The sequence below is a fragment of the Entelurus aequoreus genome, linkage group LG16 (genome assembly GCF_033978785.1).
Source record: "Entelurus aequoreus isolate RoL-2023_Sb linkage group LG16, RoL_Eaeq_v1.1, whole genome shotgun sequence".
NCBI lineage: Eukaryota > Metazoa > Chordata > Actinopteri > Syngnathiformes > Syngnathidae > Entelurus > Entelurus aequoreus.
The window spans coordinates 51111290-51123575 of NC_084746.1; the positions used below are offsets into that span (position 1 = coordinate 51111290).

The 12286-nt window shown below is 38.4% G+C and overlaps 2 protein-coding genes across 2 annotated transcripts in view; one reads left to right on the top strand and one right to left on the bottom strand.

The window, feature by feature from the left end:
* fubp1 (far upstream element (FUSE) binding protein 1) overlaps positions 1 to 12286 on the top strand; it is a 36468-nt gene that overhangs the window by 18016 nt on the left and 6166 nt on the right. The window lies entirely within an intron of this gene.
* The window catches only part of miga1 (mitoguardin 1), a 51390-nt gene that overhangs the window by 2657 nt on the left and 36447 nt on the right, over positions 1 to 12286 (bottom strand). The window contains exons 9-14 of the mRNA XM_062023273.1: positions 6465 to 6583; positions 6291 to 6394; positions 6145 to 6217; positions 5730 to 5816; positions 3832 to 3930; positions 3626 to 3760 (exon numbers count right to left, since the gene is read on the bottom strand). Coding sequence (XP_061879257.1) covers positions 3626 to 3760; positions 3832 to 3930; positions 5730 to 5816; positions 6145 to 6217; positions 6291 to 6394; positions 6465 to 6583 — 617 coding nt within the window. The remainder of the gene's footprint in view (positions 1 to 3625; positions 3761 to 3831; positions 3931 to 5729; positions 5817 to 6144; positions 6218 to 6290; positions 6395 to 6464; positions 6584 to 12286) is intronic.

Consider the following 12286-nt stretch of genomic DNA (forward strand, 5'->3'; position numbering starts at 1 on the left):
ATCTTGACCGGCCTCTTTGCCATACCTGACAACTACGGTTTTCCCGTAATAACTAATGTTTTTGATAATCCAGTGGTAAAAACTCTGGTTTTCCATTAAAAATCGAAACTACGTAGCAAAGCAACTCCACAGGCGGGGCACAAAATATACAGGAAACATCCATGATTGGTTGGTTGGTTTACTATGATGAGTCACGATTGGTTAAAATAAGGGCAAAACGTTACAGATAGGCCAATCAGGCAAGTTAGGGCGGCTCATCGAACTAGGAAGGGAAATCACAACAGACACACATCCCAATATTCAAGTGGGCGACTTATATATTAAAAAACTAATGGAAGATGGCTGAGTGATTCTCTTCCTTAGATTGTTCTTTTAGCGACGTAGACAACGTCCAGGAAACCCACAATTTGTTTACTTGGCCGACTTTGGACAAATGTCTGGATAAAACAATGCCCAACGTTAATTTGAGTTGTTTACCATGTAAGCCCAAATCATAACTGCTTTTGACATGGAAGATGTGGAATACACATTTAAGAACACACGATTGTGGCAGGCGTGATGACTTTGGCTACAGTATAGCATGTCTAAATGCTACATTTCATTTTCATTGGTGTTTTAGAACAATGCAGTAGCTGACATTTTGTCCATTATTTCTACTGTTTATATTTTGACATTGAATAGATGAATAATTTGGAAACAAACAACATGACTGTAAGGCATTTGTTATTTCATGCTATAAATCACAAATGGCTATTCAGATAAAGGAAGTTAGCTAACAGAATAAACATTGTTTGTATTCTTTATGATTTTTGCACTTGGGACAGTTAGATGTGGAGAGGGAGTCGAAGAGACAGAAATTGGCTATAAAATCCAAGGCAGAATCCACTAAAGCAGAAAAAAGGAAAATGCAAGCTGCTCAGAAATGTGCCAGGAAGGCTCATGTTAGAGCCATCAAAGCAAAAATGCCAAAGTAATGTGTAAATAATGACACATTACTTCACAATACATCTGTGGCTGTGAAGTGAACACAAGTAAGGATGTAAATACTGTATGGAGTAGGCTAACCCATGTGGTTCCTCTGGATATGAACACAAGTTGTAATTACTGTAGTGACTAAATAACATAATGACCCGAAACAGACAGTGATTCATTTTCATTTGGATGAATGGGTTATGTATTTATGTAAATTCTGATCATTTTTTAATTCTTTAAACACAAACGTCTTTAAAAGGTGCTTTGCTAATTTTTGCATGTTCAATTGCAAGCGACCCACATGGAATGCATGCATTCCATGTGGGTCGCTTGCAAGCATTCCATGGCGTCCCCTAGACCAGTGGTCCCCAACCACTGGGCCGCGCAAGAATTTAAAATTTTTTTTAAATCAACATAAAAAACACAATATATACATTATATAGCAATATAGATCAATACAGTCTGCAGGGATACAGCCCGTAAGCACACATGATTGTATTTCTTTATGGAAAAAAAAAATCCCCCCCCGGTCCGTGGGACAAATTTTGAAGCGTTGACCAGTCTGCAGCTACAAAAAGGTTGGGGACCACTGCCCTAGACCCCGGGTTATTTTCAGTCTTTTTCATTAAAGGCCTACTGAAATGACATTTTTTTATTTAAACGGGGATAGCAGATCTATTCTATGTGTCATACTTGATAATTTCGCGATATTGCCATATTTTTGCTGAAAGGATTTAGTATAGAACAAGCACGATAAAGATCGCAACTTTTGGTATCTGACAAAAAAAAGCCTTGCCCCTACCGAAAGGAGCGTGACGTAGTCAGCTGAACATTTCCGCAAAGTTCCGTATTGTTTACAGTGATGGCGGCCAGAAGTGAGAGCGATTCGGACCGAGAAAGCGACGATTTCCCCATTAATTTGAGCGAGGATGAAAGATTCGTGGATGAGGAACGTTAGAGTGCAGTTCAAGACATATCTTTTTTCGCTCTGACTGTAACTTAGGTACAAGCTGGCTCATTGGATTCCACATTCTCTCCTTTTTCTATTGTGGATCATGGATTTGTATTTGAAACCACCTGGGATACTATATCCTCTTGAAAATGAGAGACGAGAACGCGAAATGGACATTCACAGTGACTTTTATCTCCACGACAATACATCGGTGAAACACTTTAGCTACGAGCAAACGTGATAGCATCGTGCTTTAACTGCATATAGAAACAAAAGAAATAAACCCCTGACTGGAAGGATAGATAGTAAATCAACAATACTATTAAACCGTGGACATGTAAATACACGGTTAAAGGCCTACTGAAATGAATTTTTTTTATTTAAACGGGGATAGCAGATCTATTCTATGTGTCATACTTGATAATTTCGTGATATTGCCATATTTTTGCTGAAAGGATTTAGTATAGAACGATGATAAAGATCGCAACTTTTGGTATCTGATAAAAAAAAGGCTTGCCCCTACCGGAAGTAGCGTGACGTAGTCAGTTGAACATATACGCAAAGTTCCCTATTTTTTACAATGATGGCCGCATGAAGTGAGAGAGATTCGGACCGAGAAAGCGACGATTTCCCCATTAATTTGAGCGAGGATGAAAGATTCGTGGATGAGGAACGTTAGAGTGCAGTTCAAGACATATCTTTTTTCGCTCTGACCGTAACTTAGGTACAAGCTGGCTCATTGGATTCCACACTCTCTCCTTTTTCTATTGTGGATCACGGATTTGTATTTTAAACCACCTGGGATACTATATCCTCTTGAAAATGAGAGTCGAGAACGCGGAATGGACATTCACAGTGACTTTTATCTCCACGACAATACATCGGTGAAACACATTAGCTACGAGCTAACGTGATAGCATCGTGCTTTAACTGCATATAGAAACAAAAGAAATAAACCCCTGACTGGAAGGATAGATAGTAAATCAACAATACTATTAAACCGTGGACATGTAAATACACGGTTAATGCTTTCCAGGCTGGTGAAGGTTAACAATGCTGTGCTAATGACGCCAATGAAGCTAACTTAGCAACCGGACCTCACAGAGCTATGCTAAAAACATTAGCTCTCCACCTACGCCAGCCAGCCTTCATCTGCTCATCAACACCCGTGCTCACCTGCGTTCCAGCGATCGACGAAGGACTTCACCCGATCACAGATGCGGTTGGCGGCCCGGAGACGTAGGAAGTCAAGGTGAGGTCACCGGCTAGCGTGTCTGCTCTCCAACAAAGTCCTCCGGTTGTGTTGCTTTAGTCCGCCGCTAATACACCGATCCCACCTACAACTGTCTTCTTTGCAGCCTTCATTGTTCATTAAACAAATTGCAAAAGATGTCCAGAATACTGTGGAATTATGAAATGAAAACAGCTTTTTGTATAGCTACGGGGTACCAATACTTCCGTTTAACTGACTACGTCACGCGCATACGTCGTCATACCGAGACGTTTCAGCCGGATATTTCCCGGGAAATTTAAAATGTCACTTTATAAGATAAACCCGGCCGTATTGGCACGTGTTGCAATGTTAAGATTTCATCATTGATATATAAACTATCAGACTGCGTGGTCGCTAGTAGTGGCTTTCAGTAGGCCTCTAAGTTCACCTCACTGTGACATACACAAGATAGGAGTATAATGCCTCACCGTCTCCTTGAAGGAGCTGTTGAGCCAGCGGTTGTTGATGACAGTCTGGATGGAGATGGGTGGGTTTTCCAGGTCCTCAAAGGAGTCCATGAGGATGAAGTCCAGCACTATGTCGTAGAAGTTTAAGTGTTTCACCTGACGGTGACAGTAATGCAGTTATCGTCAGGCACGAGGGGTGTCTTCAACAACAAAAAGGGTATACATACCCCACGTGTGGCCAGCTCCACCGCTGTGTTCTCCCAATGCTCCGTCTGCTCCAAGAATATCATCATCTCCTCAAACACTTGCTCAAATCTATCTGGGCTCTAAAATACACACAATGCTAGTATTAGGTTCAAGATAGCTACATGCCTGTTAGTATTTAGTGGTATTTTGTCTACAATCAATCAAAAACATCCAATACTTAAAAGGGCAACTGCACTTTTTGGGGGGGATTTTGACAAGAGACAAGAAGAAAAGTTTATTTTTATTGGCAGTCTAAAATGTCAAAATGAAGTCTGTCTATGTGGCTAGCAATGCAGCTAATGGGAACAATCCATTCTACCTCTGAATCATTTTAAAAATGCATTTCAAAACGGCCAACAATACTTTGTTTACATTCCGTAACCTGTAGAATAATCACACTGTAGTGACTTGGTTACACTCAAGAGTCAACACAGGATAGTAGTACGGTAAATTTACAAGTATTAGTGTATGTCAACTAGTAGTATGGTACAATTTACTAGTGGTAGTGTACATCAGCTAGTAGTACAGTACATTTTACTAGTACTAGTGTATGTTATCTAGTAGTACTGTACAATTTACGAGTACAAGTGTACGTTATCTAAGCAGTATCTAAGTATTGGTATAAATCAGTTAGTAGAACGGTACAATTTACTAGAACGAGTGTACGTCAACTATCCATCCATCCATTTTCTACCGCTTATCCCTTTTGGGGTCGCGGGGGTGCTGGAGCCTATCTCAGCTACAATCGGGCGGAAGGCGGTGTACACCCTGGACAAGTCGCCAGCTAGTATGGTATTAGTGTACATCAGTTGTACGGTACAATTTACAAGTACGAGTGTACGTCAACTAGTACGGTACAATTCACGAGTACGAGTGTACGTTATCTAGCAGTACAGTACAATTTACTAGTATTAGTGTACATCAGATAGTACTACAGTACAATTTATTAGTATTAGTGTACATCAGCTAGTACTACAGTACAATTTACTATTAGTGTACATCAGACAGTACTGCAATACAATTTACTAGTATTAGTGTACATCAGACCGTACAATTTACTAGTATTAGTATACATCAGACAGTACAACTTACTAGTATTAGTGTACATCAGACCGTACTACAGTACAATTGACTAGTATTAGTGTACATCAGACAGTACAATTTATTAGTATTAGTGTACATCAGACCGTACTACAGTACAATTTACTAGTATTAGTGTACATCAGACCGTACTAAAGTACAATTTACTAGTATTAGTGTACATCAGACAGTACAATTTATTAGTATTAGTGTACATCAGACCGTACTACAGTACAATTTACTAGTATTAGTGTACATCAGACCGTACTACAGTACAATTTACTAGTATTAGTGTACATCAGACAGTACAATTTATTAGTATTAGTGTACATCAGACCATACTACAGTACATTTTACTAGTATTAGTGTACATCAGACAGTACAATTTATTAGTATTAGTGTACATCAGACCATACTACAGTACATTTTACTAGTATTAGTGTACATCAGACAGTACAATTTATTAGTATTAGTGTACATCAGACCATACTACAGTACATTTTACTAGTATTAGTGTACATCAGACAGTACAATTTATTAGTATTAGTGTACATCAGACCATACTACAGTACATTTTACTAGTATTAGTGTACATCAGACAGTACAATTTATTAGTATTAGTGTACATCAGACCATACTACAGTACATTTTACTAGTACTAGTGTACATCAGATAGTACTAAAGTACAATTTACTAGTATTAGTGTACTACAGTACAATTTACTAGTATTAGTGTACGGCACAAGATGGCTGCCACTGTAGACATTTAACACTGTAAAAGGGCACCTTTCTAATCTTACCTTCTGTGCTTTAACGATGATAGAGGACAGAATCTTCTTGCCGGTGTCTGCCAGGAACAACCTGGTGGTCTTTTCACGCAGAATGAGCTGGAGACAACACAAAAGTACTCGCATTGTTCCAACTTTTACCTGAGGTGGGTTCCAGCTCAATAATCCCAGTAATTTGATTTTGATTGATTGAAACTTGTATTAGTAGATTGCACAGTACAGTACATATTCCGTACAATTGACCACTAAATGGTAACACCCAATACGTTTTTCAACTTGTTTAAGTCGGGGTCCACGTTAATCAATTCATGGTAAGAGCAGTAATATTTGACTTCAGTACAGAGTTGCTGATGATTAATGAGTCACTAAAGATGGAAGTGCTCCACAAGAGCCAGAGTGGTGGCCAACAAGTGTGTGTCTGCCCTACCTGACAGGCCTGCCGCACACAGTGCAACTTGGCCAGGAAGTCCACGTCACCCAAGCACTCCAGTATCTCTGTCCTGACAAAAGTGGAGTCAAACTGCTTTCAGTGTGTCCACCAGGCATCTGGATTACAATGTAGTGAGTGTTTACCTCAGCACCCTGCAGGAGATCTTGCCCTCCTCCGCCATTTGCAAGGCCTCCTCGTAGAAGGGGTTATTAGTCAGCATGTAGCGCAGCTCCCGGTGCTCCGACAGCTGCGACACGCCGTGATATTACTGAGTGCCATCATCACTAATGTGCGACGATCACTTGGTATAGGCTCACCTCAGCAGCGGACACGAAGGAGTCGGTGGAGGCGATGCTGATGCTGTCCTTCAGACACACGTCGTCCTGCTCGTCTTGGGCCAAACCGTCTGACAGGGACAGGCAGAAAACATTTACGCCTAATTAGCATCCTGTGGAATATTTCATCTTGGTAATAATATAGCTTTAAATTCATGTGCTTGAAATACAATATCTCCTACAGGACTACAATCTATTTGTAGCCTTGGGTTGGCAGGAGAGAGTAACTCATTTGCTTAATTGGCCATTTGAGTTTTTATTTGCGTTTTCTCCTATTGACAGGAAGTGACATGTAGGTCTTTTCCAACCTTGACATAGATGGATGGCTTCCCTCACTCCTCTTTCGTACCATCCCTGGTTCTCAAAGGAGTGCTGTTTCTCCCTGACAGCTGAGTCTTGGCCTGAAGAGTTTGCCTGTCTATGCTGTGTCATGTGTTGACTTAGTGGTTGTTTAGTTCTCCCAAACTATGAATCAATGCATTCATCATAGATTGTAGTACTGGTTATATCATTTTATAGGCATATTTTTTGTTATTGAGTGTCTTTTCTATATACACTACCGTTCAAAAGTTTGGGGTCACATTAAAATGTCCTTATTTTTCAATGAAGATAACTTTAAACTAGTCTTAACTTTAAAGAAATACACTCTATACATTGCTAATGTGGTAAATGACTATTCTAGCTGCAAATGTCTGCTTTTTGGTGCAATATCTACATAGGTGTATAGAGGCCCATTTCCAGCAACTATCACTCCAGTGTTCTAATGGTACAATGTGTTTGCTCATTGGCTCAGAAGGCTAATTGATGATTAGAAAACCCTTGTGCAATCATGTTCACACATCTGAAAACACTTTAGCTCGTTACAGAAGCTACAAAACTGACCTTCCTTTGAGCAGATTGAGTTTCTGGAGCATCACATTTGTGGGGTCAATTAAACGCTCAAAATGGCCAGAAAAAGAGAACTTTCGTCTGAAACTCGACAGTCTATTCTTGTTCTTAGAAATGAAGGCTCAAACACAAAATTGTTTGGGTGACCCCAAACTTTTGAACGGTAGTGTGTGTGTGTGTGTGTATATATATATATATATATATATATATATATATATATATATATATATATATATATATATATATATATATATATATATATATGGAGACATACTGTAATAACTTGAAGTAAATAATAAAGATTAAAAACCAATTACAAACAAACTTTTTTTTAAAAATAAATTAACTAAAAGAAGTCTTATTCTCACAATGTGTCAACTATTTTCTTATAAAATTGGGAACAAATTTTAATATTTGTTTTTATAATATTGCAGTATTTTCTCTTAAAATGATTACTTTTTCATGTCAAATTATTACTTTTCAATGCAAAATGGTGACATTTGTCCTGTAAAATTCTGACTTTTATCACAATATTGACCAATTATTTTGTTGTTCTTGTAAAATAGTGAGAAAGAAAAACGTTTTGTCATAATTTTGCCAAGTAAAATTCCGATTATCGTTATAACATTGCCAACATTTTAAAGTTTTCTTATGAAATTGCGACTTTTGCCGAGTAAAATTACGACTCTTCATTAATTTGCCCAAATTTTAAACTTTTTTGTAAAACTGCAACTGTTATTGAGTAAAATTCCAACTTGTATCCTAATTTTGCACAAATGTTAAAATGTTTCTTGTAAAATTTCGACTTGCGTTGTAGTAAAATGACGACTTTTATTATAACACTGCCAAAATTCTAAGTTTTTCTTGTGAAATTGTGACCTTTTTCTTGTAAAATTGTGACCTTTTTCTTGTGAAATTGTGACCTTTTTCTTGTGAAATTGTGACCTTTTTCTTGTAAAATTGTGACCTTTTTCTTGTGAAATTCCAACACAACAAGCTTTTTTATATTTGCATAGTATTTATTTATTATTAATGTTGTAAATACACATCTTTATATATCTAGAAAGGCTGGTCTTAAAGAGGTAGGCATTTTTCTGAGGTCTCGTAATAAATACAAGAATCGGTGTGTGTGTGTGTGTGTGTGTGTGTGTGTGTGTGTGTGTGTGTGTGTGTGTGTGTGTGTGTGTGTGTGTGTGTGTGTGTCAGAAAAAGAATCGCACGGCCATGTTAGGACAAAGTGTCATCAGTGTGTGTGTAGAAGCAAACAAAGAAATGTGTACGTGTGTCGCTGGCTTCAGGCGGCCATGTTGGACTTTAGCTCGTTACAGAAGCTACAAAACTTACCTTCCTTTGAGCAGATTGAGTTTCTGGAGCATCACATTTGTGGGGTCAATTAAACGCTCAAAATGGCCAGAAAAAGAGAACTTTCATCTGATACTCGACAGTCTATTCTTGTTCTTAGAAATGAAGGCTCAAACACAAAATTGTTTGGGTGACCCCAAACTTTTGAGCAATAGTGTATGTATTATTGAAATTTGATTTAGATGTTATTGTCTTGACCCCAGGAAGATTAGTGACTACTGTGTAGCAACTAATGAGGATCCATTTTAAACAAACAGTATGTCAAAACACACACACATTCTTGTATTTGTTACCTTCTTGAGACCTCTGAAAAATGCCTACCTCTTCAGGACAATTCTTTCTAGATATATAAAGATTTGTATTTACAACATTAATAATATACACATAGTATGCAAATTTAGTAAAGGTGAGCTTTTAGTTTTTGTTTTTTTAATGTTTTGTTTGTAATTGTTTTTTAATCTTTATTATTTACTTCAAGTTATTACAGTGTGTCTCTATATACACAACCGTTCAAAAGTTTGGGGTCACCCAAACAATTTTGTGTTTGAGCCTTCATTTCTAAGAACAAGAATAGACTGTCGAGTTTCAGATGAAAGTTCTCTTTTTCTGGCCATTTTGAGCGTTTAATTGACCCCACAAATGTGATGCTCCAGAAACTCAATCTGCTCAAAGGAAGGTCAGTTTTGTAGCTTCTGTAACGAGCTAAAGTGTTTTCAGATGTGTGAACATGATTGCACAAGGGTTTTCTAATCATCAATTAGCCTTCTGAGCCAATGAGCAAACACATTGTACCATTAGAACACTGGAGTGATAGTTGCTGGAAATGGGCCTCTATACACCTATGTAGATATTGCACCAAAAAGCAGACATTTGCAGCTAGAATAGTCATTTACCACATTAGCAATGTATAGAGTGTATTTCTTTCAAGTTAAGACTAGTTTAAAGTTATCTTCATTGAAAAGTACAGTGCTTTTCCTTCAAAAATAAGGACATTTCAATGTGACCCCAAACTTTTGAACGGTAGTGTACATATTTAATTGTTTTAATTAATATTGGCCAAAGGGGGCGCATTTCAATTTATTACACACACTTGTTATTACAAATGTTGGCCAGAGGGGGAGGACTTCAATATTTTACACACACTTATTTTATATGTTGACCAGAGGGGGGGCACTTTTAAAATTGACAGTCAATTAGAAAAATCCCTTCTTTTTAGGACCATCTTGATTTTGATAGATTTCACCACCAGGGGTGCAAATGAGACATTCTCTATTAGATGCAATGGTTTTCCGTATCAGGACCATGATTTATGTATGGAAGCTACTTTTCCTTGTTGATGTCTCAAAAAGGGTAGAAATACAAGAACACACACACTAACTTCTCTACATGGGAGTAGACCTCCTACAACTCTCTCACATTACCAAGAATGTAACAATTCAATAACCATACCCACTTGACATGCATTGCAGCCGGTCACCCAGGAAGGGGGTCCCCACATCTGTAGCCCGTTCACAAAGTTCTTCTTTTTTCCATCTGGGGCTTTTGAAGTTTTTCTTTGCCCAGAGGTGGGCAAAGAGGGAATGTCGTGATTTGTGAAGCCCTTTGAGGCATTTGTGATTTAGGGCTACCATATTTTTTGGACTATAAGTCGCAGTTTTTTTCATAGTTTGGCCGGAGGTGCGACTTATGTGTGAAATTATTAACATATTACCGTAAAATATCAAATATTATTTAGCTCATTCACGTAAGAGACTAGACGTATAAGATTTCATGGGATTTAGCGATTAGGAGTGACAGATTGTTTGGTAAACGTATAGCATGTTCTATATGTTATAGTTATTTGAATGACTCTTACCATAATATGTTACATTAACATACCAGTTGGTTATTTATGCCTCATATAACGTACACTTATTCAGCCTGTTGTTCACTATTCTTTAGACATTTTAAATTGCCTTTCAAATGTCTATTTTTGGTGTTGGCTTTTATCAAATACATTTTCCCAGTACGACTTATTTAAAGTTTAAGATTAAAGTACCAATGATTGTCACACACACACTAGATGTGGTGAAATGTGTCCTCTGCATTTGACCCATCCCCTTGGGGAGCAGTGAGCAGCAGCGGCGCCGCGCCCGGGAATCATTTTGGTGATTTAACCCCCAACTCCAACCCTTGATGCTGAGTGCCAAGCAGGGAGGTTATGGGTCCCATTTTTATAGTCTTTGGTATGATCGGCTGGGATTTGAACTCCAACCTACCGATCTCAGGGTTATATATGTTATTTTCCTTCTTTATTATGCATTTTCGGCCGGTGCGACTTATACTCCGGAGCGACTTATACTCCGAAAAAAACGGTATACGAATAAACTGGGATTGATTGATTATGGTGCACTCTTACAATGAACACAATAGAACAAACCTGTAAGTGCTTTTAATGCCAGATTAGCGCTCGCTGAGGAGAGCGATACATACTTTTATTTTGGTCTCTTCCATGTGAGTGCAGAACATGTTGCTGCGCTTTTTTTTTTTTAAATGTAAACAATCTAGGAGTCTAAATACTCACTAAGTATTACTAAAATGGCCCTGTGTGTTAAGAAGCAGACTTACAATGCCATTTCCTGTCCAGAGTTGTATTGACCGGCTGCATTTAAAGACAGTCCCCTTAGAGAATGTCTTTATTCGTGAGGTCACGTGTGGGTCACATATTATACCGTCGCAGAAAGGCGGTGATGATTACGGGACATGGTGGTTACTGACCCTGGCTCCGGGCGTCGGATGAAGGCTCAGACATGCCCAACACGCCCTCAAACTCCCCCTGGAGGCGGTAAGCCCTCTGCAGCAGAAACTTCAGTCTGTAGATGAACTCTGCGCTGATGACATCCTGACCCTGGCCAACAGGAAAGAGATACACAGGAAGTTGTTAGGTGAGCAGCAGTGGTGTGTTCAGACTTTTTTTTCCAGGGGTGGCACCCATAAAACTGTCAGTATACCCCAGAAGCAGCTGTAGCTACTATAGTTGTTTACCACAGTTACCACCACCAAGTACGGAGTGAATCTTGTAAGAATATTGCTGACATTAAGTCATTACAAAACGTCAGACAACTTGCAACATTTGGCGCAAAATACAAATACTGCAATGTACTGCAAAGTGAACTGGACTGTGTATCCAGTATTGTTGACAGTAATGGGTGTGTCTTAATAACAGTAAAACAAAATACATCATTCTGGGCCATAAACATACATAAAAAAATGTACAGCCTTTGCCACTTACTTAAAAAGGCATTTTTTTGTAGCATGTGCATGAAACTAAGCTGCAAGGGTTAACCGTAAATTATCAATTGAATTTGTCTTGTCATAGAAACAAGATTGTCTCTAAGATGGACAGGACAGTTTCTGTTATTAGAATATGTGTCTATTTTATGACTGATTTTTCAATCACACAACTTTCCCAGTCATTGTGTCTCATCTCGATAATTGCTTCGACGTGATTTGGTCATGCGCTTCAAAAACACCAACTTATGCAAAATAAGGTGGCACGATTAGCATACTTTGGA